General features: G+C 45.1%; 1 protein-coding gene across 3 annotated transcripts in view; it reads right to left on the reverse strand.

Annotated features, from left to right (window-relative positions):
• Positions 1-8,149: 8,149 nt before the first annotated feature.
• tnfrsf19 (tumor necrosis factor receptor superfamily, member 19) overlaps positions 8,150-24,076 on the reverse strand; it is a 126,481-nt gene continuing 110,554 nt past the window's right edge. For all 3 annotated transcript variants that reach the window (XM_068032846.1, XM_068032844.1, XM_068032845.1), the window contains 2 exons: positions 14,603-15,023; positions 8,150-9,289 (listed from right to left, as the gene is read on the reverse strand). In XM_068032846.1, the coding sequence (XP_067888947.1) occupies positions 9,278-9,289; positions 14,603-15,023 (433 nt within the window). In that variant the 3' untranslated portion in view covers positions 8,150-9,277. The remainder of the gene's footprint in view (positions 9,290-14,602; positions 15,024-24,076) is intronic.

Genomic DNA, 24,076 nt, shown 5'->3' on the forward strand with positions numbered 1-24,076 from the left:
TAAATCTTCCCTCACATTATGAGAGATCCTGGTACATAGTAAACTCAACATGGAGTCACTGAATGATGGATTGCAGGCCTTGAGGAAACATCTAGAGGTCAATGCCACTTGGATTCTAAAGTATGCGGAGCAGCATCTTAGACGGACCAAATGATATTCAGTTGACTCTAAGGGATTTATGTGTCTTTGTGATTCAGTGAGGCACATCGTTCTACTGATCGCTGGCAACCAGATTCCTCTTCCCGAAGCAGTGGTGAATCTAGTGTACATGCCTCAGAGGCTGCCTCCCCTCACTGTAATGGCACGCTCCATTAGATCTCTGCAGAAGCATTCATCTTTGCAAGACCGGGCTGCTAAGGAATTCCTGTCAAACAGTCAGCCTGTCCTGAGTCCATTGCAAGTGTTACGGCCCTGAGAGAAGAGCAATTGCCATTTACATCGCAAACAAAAGACACAATAAGGTGGCAGTGTTGGAATAGGTAAGAGGAAGGCTCACGTGTGGGGGGGGTGCATGGAGACAGAACCAAATTATGTTCTTGTAAATTGTTGTAATAAATCACTAATTATTTGATGTAAGGACTGTGTAGTTATCATTTGGGAACTGGTATTGTGCTGATGTTGAAGCTCAAGATTAAGATGTGATGGCTAGCTGTGTGGACATCTTTGTGCTTGGTTGGCCTGTGAGTCAGAAAATTACCCATATATTTTACTGCTTCCTGATGGTTCAGTTATTAAATAAACTACCAGTATGATATTGAGCAATAGAGGCTAGGAATGAACCCCGGTTCACAATGAATTCGCAGGTCTTATCCAGGAGTGGCAGGAAAGGCACTGCAATTGGCCTCCTTACCCTAGTCCAGGAAGTGGAAAATCTGCTAGAGTTCCCACTGCTGAAAAGCATGAGAGGCAGTCAAATGTAGACAGGAATGGGCTCTTATGATTCCCTTTATAGTCTCAGTGTCCTGGCTCAGGTAGGCAGAATGCCTTACTGGGTCAAGATACCAGACAAAAATACCTGTGGAGCTGTACAGAATAAGGCAGCACTTTAATGATGGGTGAATATAGGAGCGGGAGTGGATAACAAAGATGAAATCTGATTGACTGCCACTTACTTACCAGTATTACCCCTTCTTTTGTAATGAATGTTATTGATGAGTTGAAGATGTAATATTTTGATTTGATTAGACTTTGGGAATTTTATTCAATAACTTCCAATCAGTTTATATAGCAGGGCCATGCAGATGATATAAATGAGTGTTATTTCTACAGAGGCAGTTAAGAGAGTTTTGTTTGCTTTAATTCAGTGATGTAATCACAAAATTACAGGCTAATCACTCTTGAGCATTGAACACGGAAATGGAAAATGATTTTAAACACTAATCATTGGTGGGCTTTCAGATCTCTCACACACTAGATCTCACAGGACTGCAGATTAGTAGCAATATTCTTTTTGGGTTGTTTTCTTGGTGTTTTTCTGAAATAATATTTACACAAATTATTGAGTGACTACTTGGCATGCAGGAGTGCTCAGTCAAATGTAAAGGTTAATGTAGTTCTTGTTATACCTTGAAACATTTTCTGGTGAGATGGTTCATTCTGCACAATAGTATACTGTGGAATCCTAAATACATTGGGCCGAGTTCCAGCATTTTGTACTTTGCAGCTAATTCTGTTGTGTTATTTCATAAACTTTAGAACTGCTGGATGATTCTTTCTGCCCCTTCCCACCCCCTCACCCATACTGGCAAAATGTGATTCAGATGAGCTGTGTATTTTTCTGACACTGACAACTTTCCCAGCTGTGGAAGGAAAAAAACAGTTCACTGATCCTTTGCCAATAATTATCAAAAGGAAAGCTGTAGTACTTTGAAGCAGCAGTGTGTACATATTTACAAAATCTGTTGAGTTACAGGCCATATCCAGCAGCTGGGAACATTCAGCTACTGCAGCAATCTATGGACCTCGTGGGCTGTATACAGCACCCGAGGATTTAAAAGAATAGATTTTTTAAAATCTCCCCACCGTAAGGTATCCCCACCTGACAAAAGGGTACTCAGGGTATCTTCTCCAAATTCTCTGCTAATGCCACTCCATAGCCAACTTTAAATTAGTCTCCTCATCTATTGAAGCCACTGTCAGTTGCTGTAATATGGTTTTATGTTCTGCTGTCTTGGCCATACAGCATGCTTAAACCTACACAATGAGTGGCCACAACCTATTTGACCATGGGAGTTCTGTTTGCTCCTGTCTTCTTTTGTCATCCACATATACACATTTTCCAGCAGGGGATCACTGAAAGTTATCAGGAGAGAAAATCTGGGCTGATTTTTCCACTCTTGAGCACAGGGGAAGTAAGCCCATTGAGCATCATTGCTCTTTTGAAAATAAGTGCGATGGACTAGACCTATAAGAGTTTTTGGAACTTGAGCAGGAGCTGGCGACACTGCGGTGCATTCATGAGGATGAGAGCCACGTGGTTAGCATGTTTATAGATGTGGTCACCCCACAGCTTAAGAGTATGCAGGAACAGAGGGAATGGATGACCACCAGACAGTCAAGAAGAAACAGACAGGTAGTTCAGGAGACCCCCAAGTGCATCTCACTCTCCAACCAGTATTCAGTTCTGAATACTGATGAAAGTGATAGTTCATCTGGGGAGTGCAGCCAGAACCAGGTCCATGGCACCATGGGTGGCTCAGCTGCACAATAGGGTACAGGGAAACTGGAATAGCCATAGTGATAGGTGATTCGATAGTCAGGGAAACAGGCAGGTGTTTCTGCAGCCGCAGACGTGAATCCAGGATGGTGTGTTGCCTCCCTGGTGCCAGGGACAAGTGAGTCACTTATAGGCTGCAGAGCATCCTTTTAGGGGGAGTGTGAACAGCCAGCAGTCATGGTCCACATCGGAACCAACGACATAGGCAGAAAGAGGGATGTGTTCCTGAAATCAGAATTTAGGGAGCTAGGTAAGAAATTAGCAAAAAGGACCCCAAAAGTAGCAATCTCCGGATTACTCCCAGTCCCAAGCGCGTGAGTACAGGAATAGAAGGTTAAGACCAATAAATGCATGGCTGGAAAGTTGGTGCAGGAGGGAGGGCTTTAGATTATTGGGACTGGCTCTGGGGGAGGTGGGACCTGTCCAGGGAGGATGGGTTGCACCTAAACAGAGCTGGGACTGAGTTCCTTGCAAGACATTTTGCGAGTGCTGATGGGGAGGGTTTAAATGAGTTTGGCAGGAGGATGGGGAGCTGAGAGTAGACTCAGTTGGGACAAAATCAGAAATGAAAATGGAAGGCAGACAATTAATGTTTGAGTCTGGAAGGCAGAGGAAACAAAGGTTAGAAAATTAAAAAAAGAGTTTGGCAGTGCTCAAGGTTATCTACTTCAATGCAAGGAGTATTGCAAATAAAGAGATGAGCTGAGGGTACAGATAGACATGTGGCAGTATGACATCATAGCTATTTTAGAAACATGGCTTAAGGAGGGACAGGAATGGCAGCTCAACGTTCCTGGTTACTGGGTTTAGAGATGTGATGGGGAGGGGGATAAAAAAGGAGCGGGAGTGGCAATTTTGGTCAAGGAAAACAATTACAGCTGTGAAGAGGGATGATATGTTGTAAAGTTCAAATCAAATGAGGCCATATGGATCGAGCTAAGAAGCAAGAGGAGCAATCACACTGCTGGGAGTGTAGACCCCCCAGACAGAGGGACATAGCAGAGTAGATATGTAGGCAAATCTCTGAGAAGTGCAAAAACAATAGGGCAGTAATAGTAGGGGATTTTAACTACCCTGAAATTAACTGGGATAGTTTTACTGTGAAAGGAACTGAGGGAGCAGAATTCTTGAGCTGCATTCAGGATAACATTTTTGGCCAGTATGTAGCAAGTCCAACAACAGAGCGTGCGGTTTTAGACTCAAGTTTAGGGAATGAAGCTGGGCAGGTAGAAGGAGTGACAGTGGGAGAGCATTTTGGCAGTAGTGATCATAATTCAGGCAATTTTAACATAATTCCGGAAAAGGACAAGGATAGAAGAGGAATTAGAGTTCTCAACTGGGGCAAGGCCAATTTTACTAAGCTGAGGAGTGATTTAGCAAAAGTGGACTGGAAACAGCTACTTGAAGGTAAATCAGTATCAGAACAGTGGGAGGCATTCAAAGGGGAGATTCAATGGGTTCACAGTAAACATGTTCCCACAAAGAAAAAGGGTGGGATGGCCAAATCTAAAGCCACATGGATGTCGAGGAGCTTACAGGGTCAGATATGGCAGAAAAGGAAAGCTTACATCCGACACTGAGAACTCAATACTACAGAAAGTCGAGAGGAGTATAGTAAGTGGAGGGATGAAATCAAAAAGGTAATTAGGAAAGCAAAGAGAGGGCATGAAAGAATATTGTCAGACAAAATCAAGGTGAACCCAAAGATGTTTTATCAATCCATTAAGAGTAAGAGGATAACTATATGGATATAGAATGCTTTCCTTTATTGGCTGAGGTATAGAATTAAAAAGCGGGAATGTAATGCTGGAATTGTATAAAACGCTGGTTAGGCCACAGCTGGAGTATTGCATACAGTTCTGGTCACCACATTGCAGGAAGGACATAATTGCTCAGGAGAGAGTGCAGAGGAGATTTACAAGAAGGTTGCCAGGGCTTGAAAGTTGCAACTTGGATAGGCTAGGGTTGTTTTCCTTAGAACAGAGGAGGCTGAAGAGTGACCTAACTGAGGTGTACAAAATTATGAGGGGCCTAGATAGACGGGAAGGACCTGTTTCCCCTAGGGGAGAGGTCAATTATCAGGGGGCAGAGAGTAAGGTGATTGGTAGAAGGATTAGAGGGTAGTGGGTGTCTGGAATTCACTGCCCGGATCAGTGGTGCAGGCAAAAACCCTCAACTCATTTAAAAGGTATCTGGACCTGCACCTGAAGTGCTGTAACCTGCAAGGTTACAGATCCAGTGCTGGAAGGTGGGATTAGATTGGGAGGCTAGTTTTTTCAGCCAGCGTAAACACAATGGGCTGAATGGCCTCTTTCTGTGCCATAAGTTTTCTATGGTTCTAACCAGGGAAAGAGTAGGGCCCATAAAAGACCAAAAAGGTAAACTATGTGTAGGGGCAGAAGATGTTGGTATTGTTCTTAATGAATACCTTGCGTCTGGCTTCACAAAAGCGAGGGACGATGCAGATATTGTAGTTAAGGAAGAGGGGTGTCAGGTATTGGATGTGATAAAAATAGGGAGAGAGGAAATATTAATGGGATTAGCATCCTTGCAAGTTGATAAATCAACAGGACCGGGTGAAATGTACCCCAGGCCTGTTAAAAGAAGCAAGAGAGGAAATAGCGGAAGGCCTAACCATCATTTTCCAGTCCTCACTGGATACAGGTGTAGTGCCGGAGGATTGGAGGACTGTTAATGTTGTACCTTTGTTGAAAAAGGGAACGAGGCGTAGACTGAATAATTACAGGCCAGTCAATCTAACCTCAGTAGTGGGCAAATTATTGGAATCAATTCTGAGAGACAGGATAAACTGTCACTTAGAAAGGCACAGGTTAATCAAGGATAGTCAGCATGGATTTGTTAAGGGAAGATCTTGTCTGACCAAGTTGAATGAATTTTTTGAAGAAGTAACAAGGAAGATTGATGATGCAATTAATGTGGTTTACATGAATTTTAGCAAGGCTTTTGACAAGGTCCCACATGGCAGACTGGTTAAAAAAATAAAATCCCATGGGATCCAGGGAAATGTAGCAAGGTAGATACAGAACTGGTTCACGGCAGGAAACAAAGGGTCTTGATGGTTGTTTTTGCGACTGGAGGGCTGTTTCCAGTGGCGTTCTGCAGGGCTCAGTACTGGGTCCCCTGTTTTTTGTGGTATATATTAATGATTTGGATGTAAATGTAGGGGGCAAGATTAGGAAGTTTGCAGACGACACAAAGATTGGTCGTGTGGTAGATAGTGAGGAGGATAGCTGTACAATAGGAAGATATTGATGGACTGGTCAAATGGGCAGAAAAGTGGCAAATGGAATACAACCCCGAGAAGTGTGAGGTGATGCACTTGGGGAGGTTGAACAAGGCAAAGAAATCCATGATTAATGGGAGAATACTGAGAGGTGTAGAGGAAGTGAGGGACCTTGGGAGTCCACCGATCCCTGAAGATGATTAAGAAGGCATATGGAATCCTTTCCTTTATTAGCCAAGATATAGAACATAAGAGCAGGGATGTTTGCTGGAACTGTATAAATCATTGGTTAGGCCACAATTTCAGTACTTTGTGCAGTTCTGGTTGGTTCATTACTGAAAGGATGTAATTGCACTAGAGCGGGTACAGAGGAGATTTATGAGGATGTTGCCAGGACTGGAAAAATGCAGCTATGAGGAAAGATTGGATAGGCTGGGGTTGTTTTCTTTGGAACAGAGAAGGCAGAGGGGAGATCTGATTGAAAAATACAAAATTGTGAGGGGCCCGGATAGCGTGGAGGTGAAGGGCCTATTTACCTTAGCAGAGGGGTCAGTAACTAGGGGGCATAGATTTTAAGTGATTGGTAGAACTATTAGAGGGGAGATGAGGAAGACTTTTTTCACCCAGCAGGTGGTGGGGATCTTGAACTCACTGCCTGAAAGGATAGTAGAGTTAGAACCCCTCAACTCATTTAAAAGGTGCCTGGATATGCACCTCAAGTGCTGTAATCTGCTGGGCTACGGACCAAATGCTGGAAAGTGGGATTAGACTGGATGGCTCATTTTTCGGCCGGTGAAGACACGATGGGCCAAGTGGCGTCTTTCTGAGGCGTAAACGTTCTATAATTGTATGATTCTGTACTGAGTTGCTTCAAATGAATTGTATATTTGGTAGCCAGAGTGGAAAGACTAAGCACAAACTGAAAATACATTGTAATATTTGACTCAGAAAACACTGCCACAAATTTGCTCATAGCAATTTGCGTACAACTTGGGAAAAATAAGAACTGTATAATTTAAGATTTGGACAAATCTAATGGGGGCGGTGCAGTGGTTAGCACCGCAGCCTCACAGCTCCAGCGACCCGGGTTCAATTCTGGGTACTGCCTGTATGGAGTTTGCAAGTTCTCCCTGTGTCTGCGTGGGTTTTCTCCGGGTGCTCCGGTTTCCTCCCACAAGCCAAAAGACTTGCAGGTTGGTAGGTAAATTGGCCATTATAAATTGTCCCTAGTATAGGTAGGTGGTAGGGAAATATAGGGACAGGTGGGGATGTGGTAGGAATATGGGATTAGTGTAGGATTACTATAAATGGGTGGTTGATGGTCGGCACAGACTCGGTGGGCCGAAGGGCCTGTTTCAGTACTGTATCTCTAAACTAAAGTACTCAAAGAGAACAAAAAAGTTGTGATAATTTTGACATTTTTAAATATTGAGATATTTAAAATTCAATAGCTGATTGGTTAGTCAATAATGAATACATCTCTATTGTCTGGCTCAGTAATAACCTTTTTGCCTCTGATTCAAAAGTATACAGGTTTAAACCCAGGGCTTGAGCACATAATGTAGATTGACTCTTTAATGCGGTGCTAAGGGAGCGCTACAGTGTTTAAAAGCACTGTCTCAGATGAGATGTTAAACCCAAGGCTCTGTCTGCCTCTTAATTTGACCTAAAAGATCCCATGGAAGAAGGCAAGAGCATTTCCTGACTTAACGTTTATACTTCTGCTAAAACAGATAGAACGTGTCATTTAACACCTTCCTTTTTGTAGAAATTTGTAGTTGGTTGCTGCATTTGCCTACATAACAATAGCGACTGGCTTCAAAACATTCATTGGCTATGCAGCACTTTGGGATCTCCTGAGACTGTGGAAGGTGATTTAAAAAAAATGCTAGTTCTTTCTTTCATCACTGTTTATCTGCAATGGAATTCGAATTTTAAGATTGCATGTCCAAAGCACCTGATTGCAATATGAGACTCTTACATGCTCCAGTTGCTCAAGCCCATGTTTTTCAACATACTTCATTTGGCACGGTTGCTGATAGAATGTTCCACCAAACTAGGGCATCGAGACAGTGAGTGATCATTTGGAAAAAATATAAATCCAAGCTGCTTATACTGGGGTAACAGTGCAGTATAAACTCACCAATTAGGGAATATTGTTACTTTTAAGATGCACTAGGAAGACAGCATTGTAGTAAGTGATTTTCTTTAGTTTATTGAGTTTGTAGCCATTAGCTAAAGAAGGATATCTAGAAATCTACTCTACTCAGATGCACTGTTAACCAACTTTTTAATAAAATGTATATGAGCACCAACGTTCAACCTTTATTATTAATAAACAATGTCACAATCTCTCAAATGATGTGATTCAACTGAAAGTTATCCAACCCTTTAAAGAGAAGTGGAACATTGTATGATGAACAAACATATCTTCTGGCCGCTCATAGCATGCACTAACATGTATAAACTGAAGTCATTCAATTCCACCTCCACCATGTTCCAATATTTAGTGCACTATCAGCTAAACCAATCTAGCTTCCCTCAGCAAGAGGAATGATAAACACATCATTCAAAGTAACAGTTTTTTTTTGTTGAAATACCTTCTTCAGACACACTGTAGTAGTACAATGGCAGAGGTGGAACACAATGTAAATGGCTACCTTCATTTATAATTATTAATACTTAAAAAAAATCATTCTCCACAATGTACAGTGGCAATTTTCTAAAAAAGATATTAAAGTGTACAACTGCATTTTCTAAAGCTTTAATAACAAAGATTTATAGTTGATACCTAATGAATCAAAATCATTTTCGTGGAATACCATTTCCCACAATCCTCTGCAGGCCGTGCCTATGGCTACAGTTGTTAATGCTTCAATTTCACATGTAAGAGCCAATCAGAATGAGAGCTTTATCACACTGGTTGCTGTCTGAATCATCATTTGTCTTCAGGATGCCTTTAGCAGTTTGAGCACAATGACATTTTGACAGAGTTCTTCATTGCCACCTTTGCAGTTGTAAACATTCCCCCCCCAAGAACTTTGAACAAGGTGCCAAATGTTTCATATAAAAAAACAAATAGTAAATCACAAGTAGTAGAAATAGACTGCTGCTTAAAATGAAGCATATATTAACTTGGATGTGGTTCCTGTTTGTGATGAACAGAGACAGATGTAGCCCACAATTTGCCATAGTTCAGCTGGGAAAACTGTAAGATCCTGAAATTTCAGGCCTCAGCAGGATGTATCTTTTGCTTGAAAGAGTCAACAGAGAAGGATAAAATCAGAGACATTCCTCTGGGACCATTACGGTGTGTTCTAGACACAATCCTGGAAACAGAAAATTACAGTCAGTACTAAGGATCAAACCAAAAATAGGATTTAACTGACATGTTGGAGAAAATTAACGACTAACTCTTTGAACATAAGAAACCAGTAAAAAAAAGTCCTTTGTTATTCTAACACCAGTACCAGCATGTTTAATAACATTATTGGTAAAACAAAAACTCTATGTACCAGCAATTAAAATGGAAGACATTTATCATTTTAAAGCATCCACAGCTATGTTAACACTATAATTAAAATTTATAGGCATAACAGTTTAAAAACATAGCCATTAGTCAGACATTGTAAGTGTCTGATTGACACCTCAGTGGTTATAGCCTTCAACCTTCAAGATAGGGTGCGGTGCCCTAACTTCAGAATTGTGGTTGACTTTAGTACAAATCTGAACATATCTAATGTGTTGTTTTGAATTTGAACAGTTTGGACTTGGCGATGCACCAGCTGTTTCTAGGGAGTGCACCTTCAGGTTCTTTAAGTGTAGCTGTGGTGGCTTAAAGGACCTGAAGATGTACTCAAATAACTGAGCTATTTCTGACTCTAAATCAAATGACCTAAGATTCCCTCAGCCTTGCAACCCCCTGCAATAATAATAAAATAACAGGTCTGAGTTTTGGAATGGATGGAGGTGGCCACAGAGTTCAGCAGTCAGGGAAAACGAGGAGGACCTGAGTCCAGTGTAGAAAACGGTTCAATGACCTCTTGCAGTCTGATAAGGTGAGTGGCCAGTGGCACTTGGTTCATTGGGCACAAATTCCCTAAGCACCAGAATGCAAGGGAGCTGACCTTACACAATGTCTATCGTTCTCCCTCAGGTTGGGTCAGAGTAAGTGAATGGTCGCAAAACTGAGACGCAGCCACCCTCACATATGGGCAGAAGACAAGGACAGAAGCCACAGGCAGCTCAGTTGGTGGCAGACAGTAGGGAGCAGGAGCAGGCTGCCTCCACCTCTGACATAGGAGGAGCACTCCATAAAAGTGTTAGGGAGAGGAAGGCGTCACAACATTGATTTCACTTAATGGGTTACCTGGGTGCTATTGTCCATACATCTGTCTGTTATTTTGTTTGCCTCACATAACTTTATTTCACCACTCTGACAGGTGTGTTGATGATGTCCCATCTCAAAAGGGTGATGTCGCATTGTGGGGTGGGCAGCGGGGCATGGGGTCCTGGAAATGTTATGTATCCCTGCCTTATGATGTTGGACAATGGTGGATGGAGGAACCCTCAATCTGAATGTTTATGGCTATCAATGTGACCTCGTAGTTCAGGGTCATAGCGGTGTAATAGCTCTGAGTGCTGGAAGAGGAGTTGAGCAGTCATCAGCTGCAAGGGCTCAAAGGTGGTCAGGTGAAGCACTGCTGAATCAGCGTGGCCCTTGCTGCCATGCCAGCCTGCAGTTAACACTGGGGTCTGGGACGGCATCCTCCGTTGCCTTGGCACTGGTCACCTCCGGAGTGATCCCTTCCTCCTCCCAGTCATCTTCTGAGGTGCAGTGGCATTCCAGCCCCTCCTCTATATCCATCTCCAGGCCTCTTTCCAGCGACATGTTGTGCAGGACGCATCAGACGACCATGAGACGGGAGACTCTGGCTGGCTCGTACTGGAGGGCACCAACCAATGGTCAAGGCAATGGAAGCGCTGCTTCAAGAGGCCAATGGTCTGTTCAAAGCAGGTCTGTGTTAGGAGACAGCTCTGGTTGTGCATCACTCTCCATTGTGTCTGGTTTTAGAATGAGTGTCAGATGCCACCTCCTTTGGGGATAACCCTTATCTCCCAGCAGCCACCTATGACGTCTGGATGTGGGCCTGAAGAGGTGCAGCGCCTGGGACTCTCACAGGATAAAGGAGTCATGACAACTGCCCGGGAACCGGGCACAGATCTGCAAGATTCGTTTCCTGTGGTCACAGACCAGCTGGACAATCAATGAATGGTAGCCCTTTCTGTTCAGGAATCTGACTGGTTGGTCTGTCTGTGCCTTGCTGCCTACATGGGTGTAATCGATAACCCTGAGGGAATCCAGCCATGGCGGCAACATCCAAAGTCCTTTGTGCCTGCATAGGCCCATCTGTGTCGAAGTGTATGTATTTTCCTGCTGTCCTGAAAATGGCATCCGTGACCTGCCTAATGGCATGATGAGATGCCAACTGCGAGATGCCACCTCAGTCCGCAGCCGATTCCTGGAACAACCCAGTTGCATAGAAGTTTAGGGTGATGGTGACCTTGATGGCTACAGTTAAGGGACTGCCATGGGGGTTACAAGACCTCAGGTCATTGCAGATCAGAGCACATAGATTCGTGACCATCTGTCTGGATAAGCACAGCCTCCTACAGCACTGGTGCTCTGTCATTTGTAGGGAGATGACTCTTTGGCAGTAGACCTGGTATCTTGGGTAGGGCCTTCTTCCCCTTGCAGCCCATTGCTGTTCTCCTCTGGCCTCCTGCTGTCCAGGAGGTTGCATCTGCTGAAGCTCATCCTGGCTGCTGTGTCCAATGTCAGAGTAACCTGTTCCCATCCAAACTCCCTCAGCTGGGGTTTGTGTGTTCACCAGGCCTTTCCCTGCCAACCCCAGATGCCTAAGTGATTCCAGCGGCCTCATATCCCTCTCTGATTCCTACCACTCACAACTGAGAAAAGCACATCTTACATCTCCATCAATGGCTACGCTGTGGCACTTATGAAGCAGCTGAGCTTTATTTTGTGCCTCTGTATTATTTTAACCAGCTCTCATGGCGCCGCGCATTGTTCACGTCTTTTACACCCTGCCGTGTTCCAGACATGCCCTTCCTTTGAAGACTGTAAACTGCTGCTGACAAGCCTGTTAATGAGCTCCCCCATGAGCTCAACAGGCACTTAATCCCAGCGTCCCTTTAAAAATGGCTTTGCATTCTGGAGGCGGCGGATCTGGTGCTAACCTCTGAGAACACGATCTTCAAATCGTGCGCACCCGCTCCCAAAGGCTTTAAAAAATCTGGCCCTTGGTGACAGTTGAATCCTAAATTCAGATTTGAACTGGCCTAAGGTAGCTCCAATCACGACCATTTCACATCAAGAGCCTGCTCAAGCTATTGAAGATGCATCTTCACATATCAGTGTTTTCTCTGTCAAAGTAATACTTCAATACTCAAAGTATTCAACAGAAGGGAAATGTTGGTTGAACTTGCGTGTTTATTTCTGTCAAACAATATCCAAAGGGACACTACTGGTATTTTTGATTGCAGTTGATAGATTTCCATATTTAAGTTCTTTTGTATAGAAGGTTATAAACTGTATTCACTTCACTACATACATTTTAATCTCAGGGGATTACAGGTTAGGACTTCAGGATTATCCCAATATGCCTCTTTCTGATGTCATTACTAAAACTGTGTGTGAAGCACACGTAGGTATGGAGATAGATGGAAAGTATGTTGAAGCATAGAATTATGCAGCAAAACTGGGGTACTGACAGGCAAGTGACAGATTTGCTATCAAACAATATGCTCCAGCAACACTGGTTCAGCAAGTGATGATTAATTGTGCATTTAACTTTCTACATTCAGAACTTTTAAGAATTTGGTCTGTCCTGAGTTACCTAATCTTCTTCAGCAAAGCCATAAGGGGATTTACAATTGGCCTCAGTGCCCCAGCTTAGGAAAGGGAAATTCAGCCACAGTTCCTGCTCCTAGTTTAACAACTATTGACAGCCACTAGAAATGTGACATCGGGCGAAGACAGGAACAGATTGGGCGATGATGTTCTCCAGGGAGAACAGTCTGTCGACATTCGCCATATGGGTTCATGCATGAAGGATGGCCATGGGTGATGCACCAGAGGGTGGCTGGCATATTGCGGCATTGTACCTTAGCAAGGATTCATTGCCTTCAGAAGGGACAAAATTGGTGGGAAAAAGGATGAAATAAAACTTCCAAGATCTGTGAATAGAGAGCAGATTTATATTCATAGCACTTTAACATAGCTCTCAAAATTACTTTTACCTTCAGTGAATATTATGAAATATTTAATTTTCAGACGTACTGAGATTTGGGGCTGAACTGTCAATCACCCGGGGCAGACACTAGTTCGGGTACAGGCGGGCCTGGAAAATCGCGCACTTGGAAGGCATCGCTGGTTCCCAACACCTCAGGGATTTTGATTTGATTTGATTTCGAGATACAGCATTGAAACAGGCCCTTCGGCCCACCAAGTCTGTGCCGACCATTAACCACCCATTTAAACTAATCCTACACTAATACCATATGCAATGAGATTTTCAAAGGGAAGGCGGGAGGATTGAGCCGGCAAACAACATGCCTCCAATTGATTGCCTGTTGAGCTTAGTGTCGAGCTTGTTAGGAGTCCGGAAAGCAACAGTTTGGAATTTTCAATTGAGAAGCATAGGGAAAACGGAGGGTCTGGGACATGTTCGAGCCCAGCTGTCGGGAACTCAGCAGGGAGCCATTAGTGCTCATGACTACAGTGTGAAAAAAGTGTATAATACGGGAGATTTAAACTCAGTTGCTCATGCAGTGGCACAGAGTTGCCATCGCTAGAGATAAGAAGCTTGCCTTCGGGAGGACTGAGTGTTTGGAATCTTGAGAGGGACATGAGGCTGCAGGCATCACTTGGGCATCAGAGGTGGGTTGAGGAAGTGCTGGCAAACCAATGAGCAGCAGGTGAAGCTGTTGAGATGGGAGCAGGCTGTGACATTGGAGTAGTGAGGAGGAACATCAGCAGATACATCCTCCTGGTCAGGAGGAGGCCGGAGGAGCAGAGCGAGGGGCTGCAAGGGGAAGAAGGCATTACCCACAACATCTGGTGTACCTCCCAAGGGTCAGCTACCTGAAAACAACAGAGCGCTAGTGCCATAGGAGACTGCGCCTATCCAGGCAGTTGGTCTCTGACATTTCTGCTCTTGTCCATAATGACCTGAGGCCTCAAAGTTTCCTACCTGTAGCTGTCAAGGTCACCGCTGGCCCTCTGCTCACCCTGATGCTCCATTTTCAGAGCAATGGCAAGCTCAGTTACGGCTGCCATTTTCCTTTTAAAATCATCCTCCATCCCGACTTCCCACCTCCAGCCCATGCCCGATGCCACTAATTGGGCGCCGAACTCACCTCCTTGCCAATTAGGGCCTTTCCCTTTACAAATTGCATCACGTCACTGATGCTGACGTGGTGCGTGGTCGGGACCTGGAAATGATCCGGCCATCGGGTTCCTGGCCCCGGATTGAAAATCCAGCGCTTGATGTCTATCAGTATTATGCAAACAGGACAAGAATCAAGATTCCAGTGAAACGATACAGATAAGTATGCCTTACCCAAACTTCTTCATTTGGAACTTGCTCTGCATTCCTCTTCATTTGGTGCTGCTCTTGTTCTCCATTCTTTAGTGATTGGAGGTCTCCTGGATCTTCTGCACCTTCTTGCTCTTCGAGCGTTCTTGCAGTTTCACCTATCTCCACCGAAAAGGACTGCAGACAAAGTGACTCGGGTTGATCCTCCTCCCTTGGGCATGTATCTGAAGGTGGGATTATTGGGGTTTCTGACTTTGGCCTAAAGGCAGCAACATCCTCTGGAGAAGCCTCGGTCTTTGCTGGGTTCAGAGATTCACAGAAAGAATCAGCGTCACTGCAGACAGAGTCTCGCATTAGAGGCCAGGCTTCTGAGGCATCTCCACCAAGAGAGGGTGTAAAGCCATCAAGGAAAGAGGGCAGCATTTCTCCACCACAGTCTGTGTTCCTGTTTGTGACAGAAAGCATATTACATACAGTTAACATGCAGGTAATTGGTATACATATATGGTGAAAGACGTTTTATACCGTGTGGCTGCAATCAGTGATTCAGTGGTACCAGATAAGGGTACTCCAATATATATGCCATAATGTCACAAATAACTGTGAGAAGAAGTTTTTGAGTACTACACAGTAGGTTTTTTTGGTAGTTATGTAACTGGCTACAAATAGGCAATTTCATGAAACATGCATTACTCTTTAAAAAAAAATATGCCAAGCTGCCAACAAATTTAGAGTACATCAATTGTCACGAGATGTTAACATTAAATTCAAGGTATCTTGTTGGAAGATGTTTATTCATCAGGTACTATAGACTCAAAGTTACAGTATCTAAAACTTTCAATGGCAATCCTACCTGTTTGCTCAATGTAGTAACAGATTACAGGATGCTATGTTGGATTAATGCACTGTCCTTTCACATATAGGACAGGAGTTCAAATCCAACCCAACCCAATGGATGACCTTGTAAGTGGGTGAAGTTGGTCTTCGGTTGTTGGGCAACATGGGTGATAGGAAACCAGCAGCCATGATGCACTCCTGCCTGTTTATGAATAGGAAAATTGGTCAGGGTATAAAAGGGCTGCAGATTCGTTATCGCCCAACTTGCACAAGTATGAAGACCAACTCGATCTCATCAGAGTTATAAAGTAGTGAGATTTACCAGCCTCAATTCAGTACCTGAAGGGACAGTACAGAATGAGGATTATTTTAGGAGCAATTAAGATGGCTGATGTGGTAAGTTGAATATCACATTTGGCTTCTATGGCATGCTTTTTAAAGGATGGGATTGGGCAGTCTTTAGCAAACCTTCCGAGTATCCTGTTCTGCAGCAATAACATTCTCAAATTGATGACCACAGTATCTGTTACATGTAAATTCAGTACATGGGGATCAACATTTCATTAAGAACTCATCATCATTACCTGTTACTCCTGTGGCACTGTGATAAACATTTTCAATGTTAAGTGTGTCATATTGGACAGAATTTTAATTCCAGGGCTGAGATGGGACTGAAGGTGGGTGTGCCAGCCATTTCGTGCTCGACTGGCTGGTGTGCCAGTCTGTTGGCATGTTCTATTTTCAGTGTAGAGACACCTGGAGGTGACGGCTGCCCACACTGAAGTGCCAATTGAGGGTATTCTTCACGCACCGTTTCAGGAGACAGTCACAACCCTTAGATTAACTACCTTGAATTCGGCCAGTGGTCAGGGGCAGGAGGGTGTGACTATGAGTGAGGCAGGTAGAGAGATCCAGGAGGTAGTGTTGCAGTCCTTGTCCAACAGGTTCAAGATTCTTGCTCCCTGTGTGGACGAGAGCAGGGACTGTAGGGAGGATGAGCAAACTGACCATAGCACCGTGGTACAGGGAGCCATTCAAGTGGGGGGAGAAAAGAGAAATGTAGTCATAATCGGGGATAGTATAGTTAGGGGCATGGACACTATTCTCTGTGGCCAGGATCGAGAGTCCCAAAGGCTGTGTTGCCTGCTGGTGCCAGGGTTCAGGATATATTATCTGGGCTGCAGAGGAACCTGGAGTGGGACGGGAAAGATCCAGTTGTCGTGGTCCATGTAGGTACCAACGATATAGGTAGAACGAAGATAGAGGTTCTGCTAAGGGAATATCAGCAGCTAGGGGCTAAGTTAAAAAGCAGAACCAAAAAGGTAATAATCTCCAGATTACTACCTGAGCCACGAGCTAATTGGCACAGATTAAAGAGGTAAATGCGTGGCTCAAAGATTGGTGTGGGAGGAATGGGTTCGAATTCATGGGACATTGGCACCAGTACTGGGGAAGGAGGGAGCTGTTCTGATGGGATGGGCTCCACCTGAATCATGCTGGGACCAGAGTAATGGCGACACGCATAACGAGGGCTGTAGATAGGGCTTTAAACTAAATAGTGGGGGGTAGGGTTCAGTTGCATGGAAAATTAGGAAGTCAAAGTTAAAGGAGAGGGTAGGAGTGCAGATTAATGATGAGGCTGATTGTTACCAGAAAAAAGGTAGGGACAGAACGTGTGAATATCATATTGCACCTAGGAATCGTACAAGAGTAGGGAAATTTGATAATAGAACAAGCCTAAAGGCTTTGTATCTGAATGCACGAAGCATTCGGAATAAAATTAATGAGTTAACAGCGCAAATAGAGACGAATGGGTATGATTTAGTGGCGATTACTGAGACGTGGTTGCAGGGAAACCAGGTTTGGGAATTGAATATCCAAGGGTACTCAATATTTCGGAAGGATAGGCAGGAAGGAAAAGGAGGTGGGGTAGCTTTGTTAGTAAAGGAAGAGATCAGTGCTGCAGTGAGAAATTATATAGGCACTGGAGATCAAGACGTAGAATCAGTCTGGGTAGAAATAAGAGATAGCAAGGGAAAAAAGACCCTGTTACGAGTAATTTATAAGTCCCCAAATAGTAGTTCTGCAGTGGGGCACAGTATAAACCAGGAAATACTGGGGGCTTGTAAGAAAGGTACAGCAATAATCATGGGTGATTTTAATATGCATATAGACTGGATTAATCATATTGGCAAGGGTAGCCTCGAGGGAGAGTTCATTGAATATATTAGAGATTATTTTTTGGAGCAATATGTTGTGGAACCAACCAGAGAGCAGGCTATTCTAGATTTGGTATTGTGTAATGAGGTGAGATTAATTAATGATCTCATAGTTAAGGATCCTCTAGGAAAGAGTGATCATCGCTTGCTAGAATTTCAAATTCAGTTTGAGGGCGAGAAACTGGAGTCCCACACTAGCGTTCTGGAGTTAAACAAAGGTAATTACATAGGCATGAAGACAGATTTAGCCCTAGTGGACTGGGCAGAAAGACTAAAAGGTAGGACAGTTGATGAGCAGTGGCAGATGTTTAAGGAGATATTCAATTCCTCCCAACTAAAATATATTCCAGAGAGGAAGAAAGATTGCAAGAGGGGGAGAAAACGTCCATGGCTAAGCAAGGAAGTTAAGGATAACACAAAGACAAAAACGAAGGCATACCATATTGCAAAGGCCAGTGGCAGGCTGAAAAAAAAAATTTAAAGATCAACAAAGGGTTGTTCAAAAAGTAATAAAAAGAGCAAAGGTAAATTATGAAAGAAAACTAGCGCAAAATATAAAAACAGATAACAAAAGCTTCTATAAACATATACAAGGGGAGAAAGTAGCTAAAGTGAATGTTGGTCCCTTGGAGGATGAGACTGGGGAGTTAATGGTGGGGAAGACAGAAATAGCGGAGACACTAAATCAGTATTTTGCCTCAGTTTTTACGGTGGAGGATACTTGTACCTTCCCAATAGTAACAAGTAATGCAGAGGTTATAGAAAGGGAGGAACTTAGAACAATCATCATCACTAGGGAAAAAGTACTGAGCAAACTATTGGAATTGAAGGCAGACAAGTCCCCAGGGCCTGATGGCCTACATCCTAGGGTCTTAAAGGAAGTGGCAGCGGAGATAGTGGATCCATTGGTTATAATATTCCAAAATTCCATGGGTGCGGGAAAGGTTCCAGTTGATTGGAAAAATGCTAATATAACGCCCTTACTCAAAAAAGGAGGTAGAAAGTAGGAAACTATAGAACAGTTAGTTTAACATCTGTCATTGGTAAATTGTTAGAATCCATTATTAAGGAAGTAATAACAGGACATTGAGAAAGTCTAAACGCAATCCATCGGCATGGTTTTATGAAGGGTAAATCGTGTTTGACTAATTTGATAAAGTTCTTCGAAGAAGTAACAAGTAAAGTGGATAATGGGGATCCTGTAGATGTAGTATATCTGGACTTCCAGAAGGCATTTGATAAGGTGCCGCACAAAAGGTTAATACACAAGGTATGATCACATGGGGTTAGGGGCAATTTATTAGCTTGGATAGAGGATTGGCTAACCGACAGAAAACAGAGAGTCGGAATAAATGGGTCCTTTTCAGGTTGGCAAGATGTAACTAGTGGGGTGCCACAGGGTTCGGTCCTCGGGCCCCAACTATTTACAATCTATACTAATGACTTGGATGCAGGGATAGAAGGTACTATAGCCAAATTTGCAGATGACACTAAAATAGGTGGGATAGTAAGTTGCAATAAAGAAATAAGAAATTTACAAATGGATATGGATAGGTTAGGTGAATGGGCCAAAATTGGGCAGATGGAGTTTAACGTGGATAAGTATGAGGTTATCCAGTTTGGCCGGAATAGAAAGGCAAATTATTATCTAAATGGAGAGAAACTTCAGAGTGCTTTGGTGCAGAGGGAATTGGGTGTCCTCGTGCATGAATCGCAGAAAACTAGTATGCAAGTCTTCTTTGGCCTCCTTATCTCGAGAGACAATGGGTAAGCGCCTGGAGGTGGTCAGTGGTGTGTGGAGCAGCGCCTGGAGTGGCTATAAAGGCCAATTCTAGAGTGACAGGCTCTTCCACAGGTGCTGCAGAAAAATGTGTTTGTCGGGGCTGTTACACAGTTGGCTCTCTCCTTGCGCCTCTGTCTTTTTTCCTGCCAACTGCTAAGTCTCTTCGACTCGCCACACTTTAGCCCCGCCTTTATGGCTGCCCGCCAGCTCTGGCGAATGCTGGCAACTGACTCCCACGACTTGTGATCAATGCCACAGGACTTCATGTCGCGTTTGCAGACGTCTTTAAAGCGGAGACATGGACGGCCGGTGGGTCTGATACCAGTGGCGAGCTCGCTGTACAATGTGTCTTTGGGGATCCTGCCATCTTCCATGCGGCTCACATGGCCAAGCCATCTCAAGCGCTGCTGACTCAGTAGTGTGTATAAGCTGGGGATGTTGGCCGCCTCAAGGACTTCTGTGTTGGAGATACGGTCCTGCCACCTGATGCCAAGTATTCTCCGGAGGCAGCGAAGATGGAATGAATTGAGACGTCGCTCTTGGCTGACATACGTTGTCCAGGCCTCGCTGCCATAGAGCAAGGTACTGAGGACACAGGCTTGATACACTCGGACTTTTGTGTTCCGTGTCAGTGCGCCATTTTCCCACACTCTCTTGGCCAGTCTGGACATAGCAGTGGAAGCCTTTCCCATGCACTTGTTGATTTCTGCATCTAGAGACAGGTTACTGGTGATAGTTGAGCCTAGGTAGGTGAACTCTTGAACCACTTCCAGAGCTTGGTCACCAATATTGATGGATGGAGCATTTCTGACGTCCTGCCCCATGATGTTCGTTTTCTTGAGGCTGATGGTTAGGCCAAATTCATTGCAGGCAGCCGCAAACTCTGCAGGCACTCTTTAGTGTGAGATGTTAAAGCAGCATCGTCAGCAAAGAGGAATTCCCTGATGAGGACTTTCCGTACTTTGAACTTCGCTCTTAGACGGGCAAGGTTGAACAACCTGCCCCCTGATCTTGTGTGGAGGAAAATTCCTTCTTCAGAGGACTTGAACGCATGTGAAAGCAGCAGGGAGAAGAAAATCCCAAAAAGTGTGGGTGCGAGAACACAGCCCTGTTTCACGCCACTCAGGATAGGAAAGGGGTCTGATGAGGAGCCACCATGTTGAATTATGCCTTTCATATTGTCATGGAATGAGGTGATGATACTTAGTAGCTTTGGTGGGCATCCAATCTTTTCTAGTAGTCTGAAGAGACCACGTCTGCTGACGAAGTCAAAGGCTTTGGTGAGATCAATGAAAGCAATGTAGAGGGGCATCTGTTGTTGGCGGCATTTCTCTTGTATCTGACGAAGGGAGAACAGTATGTCAACGGTCGATCTCTCTGCACGAAAGTCACACTGTGCCTCAGGGTAGATGCGCTCGGCCAGCTTCTGGAGCCTGTTCAGAGCGACTCGAGCAAAGACTTTCCCCACTATGCTGAGCAGGGAGATTCCACGGTAGTTGTTGCAGTCACCGCGGTCACCTTTGTTTTTATAGAGGGTGATGATATTGGCATCGCGCATGTCCTGAGGTACTGCTCCCTCGTCCCAGCACAGGCAAAGCAGTTCATGTAGTACTGAGAGTATAGCAGGCTTGGCACTCTTGATTATTTCAGCGGTAATGCTGTCCTTCCCAGGGGCTTTTCCGTTGGCCAGAGAATCAATGGCATCACTGAGTTCCGATTTGGTTGTCTGTATGTCCAGCTCATCCATGACTGGTAGAGGCTGGGCTGCATTGAGGGCAGTCTCAGTGACAACATTCTCCCTGGAGTACAGTTCTAGGTAGTGCTCAACCCAGCGGTCCATTTGTTTGTGTTGGTCAGTGATTATGTCCCCTGATTTAGATTTGAGCGGGGCGATCTTCTTGATGGTTGGCCCAAGAGCTCTCTTAATGCCATCATACATTCCTTTGATGTTTCCGGTGTCTGAGGCCAGCTGAATATGATTGCATAGGTGTTGCCAGTAGTCGTTTGCGCAGCGCCTGGCTGTTCTTTGTGCAGTGCTTCTGGCTGCTTTAAGTGCTACCGATGTTAACTCGCTGGGGGCTTTCTTGTAATTCAACAGTGCAATGCGCTTAGCGGCTATGACAGGTTCCAGCTCTTCATTATGAGATTGAAACCAGTCTGCATTTCTCTTTGCACTTTTGCCGTAGGTGGTCAAAGCTGACTCATAGATGGCGTCTCTGATGTGGGCCCACTTGGTCTCAGCATCCCCTGTGGGAGTGTTTTGAAGGGCTGTTACAAGTGAATTTAGAAATTTTTGTAACAGCTGTGGGTGAGAAATTCTGCTCGTGTTGATGTGCGGGTGGCCCTTCTGCTTGGAATGATGCAACTTCTTTGGTCTGAGTCTAACCTTGCTGCACACCAGGGAGTGGTCGGTGTCGCAGTCCGCACTGTGGAAGCTGCGTGTGATTTGAACACTGTTTAAGGCGGCTCGCCTTGTGACAATGAGGTCTAGCTGGTGCCAACGACGCGATCTTGGGTGCCTCCATGAAACCTGGTGACAGGGTTTAGTGTGAAAGAACGAGTTGGTGATGCAGAGGTTATGATAGGTACACAACTCAACTCTTAAACTGTTTAAACTCCCCTGGCTCTTTAAATCAGTTCATTTTAGCCCTAACTAAAAACTAACAGTTAGTTTAGTTTATGTTACCTGGGCCCACTGCCCTCCCCCAGCCACACCTGCTCTTTGTTTTCTTAGCGAAATTGATCCGGACGAAACTGAAGAGTGCAGCTGGTGATGCTTTGATTTCCGATCCTGCTGTCTTCACCGTCCAGAGTGTCCGCGGCCACCGCGCACGGTAAGTCCATTGAAGAGAAGGAGCAGTGGGACCCTAGGGAAGCCTTGCGAAAAGGTGCCCCGAACACCCAAAAATCCACGAACGGCTCCTCAGCCGCAACTTCAAAGCGCCTGCGGGAGATGGCTTGGAGAGCATCTGCAGCGCACTGTCGGCAATGCTGTATGCCTTTATATAAACCACATCAAAAAACCCTGAGTGAATATAATCACCTTTGTAAGTCTGCCAAAAGATGCTTCACCTCCCGAAGGACGCGGATGAGCTTTCCAGACGTCGATGGTGGGAACTGAGGAAATAGCTTATTACCTGCACCCGCTTTCCTCCCCACTTACCCCCCTTCCACCCCCCTTCCCTGTTCCACTCTCTCAGCTCACCCCCTCACAACCCCATCACAGCCCCCCCCTCGCACCATCTTCCCCCTGCACCCCCTTCCCCTGCACCCCCCCACCCCCTTACAGCCCCCTTCCCAGCTCCCCCTCGCACCCACTTCCCTCCACCCCTCCCCCTCGCACCCCCTCCTCCCACCGGCATCATCCTACACCTGTGTAGGGACCCTAACAACCCCACTGCCTTGTGGGCGTCTCGGGAGAGACCAAGGCTAAGGGAGTAAACCCTAACAGAAAATCCGGAGTGGAACCCCGTAGGCGGTCATGTGTCACCTTTGGCATATTTCGGGCAGTTCCTGCAGCCATCCCGGTGCCAAACGTCGTGCTCTGCATTCCTTTGGACCCCACCAGAAAGGCCGAGAGGGGGGGGTTTTGACGACTCTCAACCTCCATAAATCCGCCCAGGCATGCGCCATGGAGAGGTCACTCCATAGTTGCCTCACAGCGACTGAAACAACACGGAAGGCAGCAGTTACGGGTTCTAAGTCCAGATAAATTTGCGTAGCAACTGGGCGCCACGGGTTGCACTTTGTCGGTGGGAGAGGTCATCGCACCTCACTGGACAGCTACCGCCTGCCTCAAACCGGGCAGCCCTCGGTCATTAAGGTTCTGTCCCGCCACAGTCCACCTGCTTCAATGGGTGCTTGGAGCTCAGGGTCATTGCCCGAAAGGTGGACTGAAACACCGCACCAAACAACACGAAAAAAGGAAAGAAGGTACCAGCCCTTCGCTTTGCAAGCTGGAACGTCAGAACTATGTGTCCTGGCCTATCGGAAGACCTTACACAAATCAACAATTCTCGGAAGACCACCATCATTAACAACGAGCTCTGTAGACTCAATGTAGACATTGCAGCACTTCAGGAGACACGCTTCCCCGCGAGTGGATCTCTAGCAGAGCAAGACTACATCATCTTCTGGCAGGGCAGGGATCCTGAAGAACCAAGACAGCATGGAGTGGGCTTCGCCATCAGAAACTCCTTGCTCAGCATGATAGAGCCTCCCTCAAATGGCTCGGAACGCATACTGTCCATCCGACTGCTCACCACCTCTGGTCCAGTACACCTACTCAGCATCTATGCTCCAACACTCTGCTCCCCACCTGAAGCTAAAGATCAGTTCTACGAGGAACTCCATAACATCATTAGCAGCATCCCCAAGTGCAGCAAGGTAATAAGGAAGGCAAATGGAATTTTGGCATTTATTGCTAAAGGAATAGAGTATAAAAGTAGGGAAGTGTTGCTGCAACTGTGCTAGGCATTAGTGAGACCGCACCTGTGAGACAGATACTAATTTCTAATATCTGAGACAGAGGGAGAGAGATAAAGATAGGAATAGATTGAAAAGCAGAGGCAGTTAGCTTCTTTCCTCATTCCAAGTTGAATTTTGAAAGCAAATAAAGCTTATTTGAGGGTAAGACATAGAAACAGAGGGTTGGAGGGG

Source organism: Heterodontus francisci, chromosome 6, assembly GCF_036365525.1.
Source record: "Heterodontus francisci isolate sHetFra1 chromosome 6, sHetFra1.hap1, whole genome shotgun sequence".
NCBI lineage: Eukaryota > Metazoa > Chordata > Chondrichthyes > Heterodontiformes > Heterodontidae > Heterodontus > Heterodontus francisci.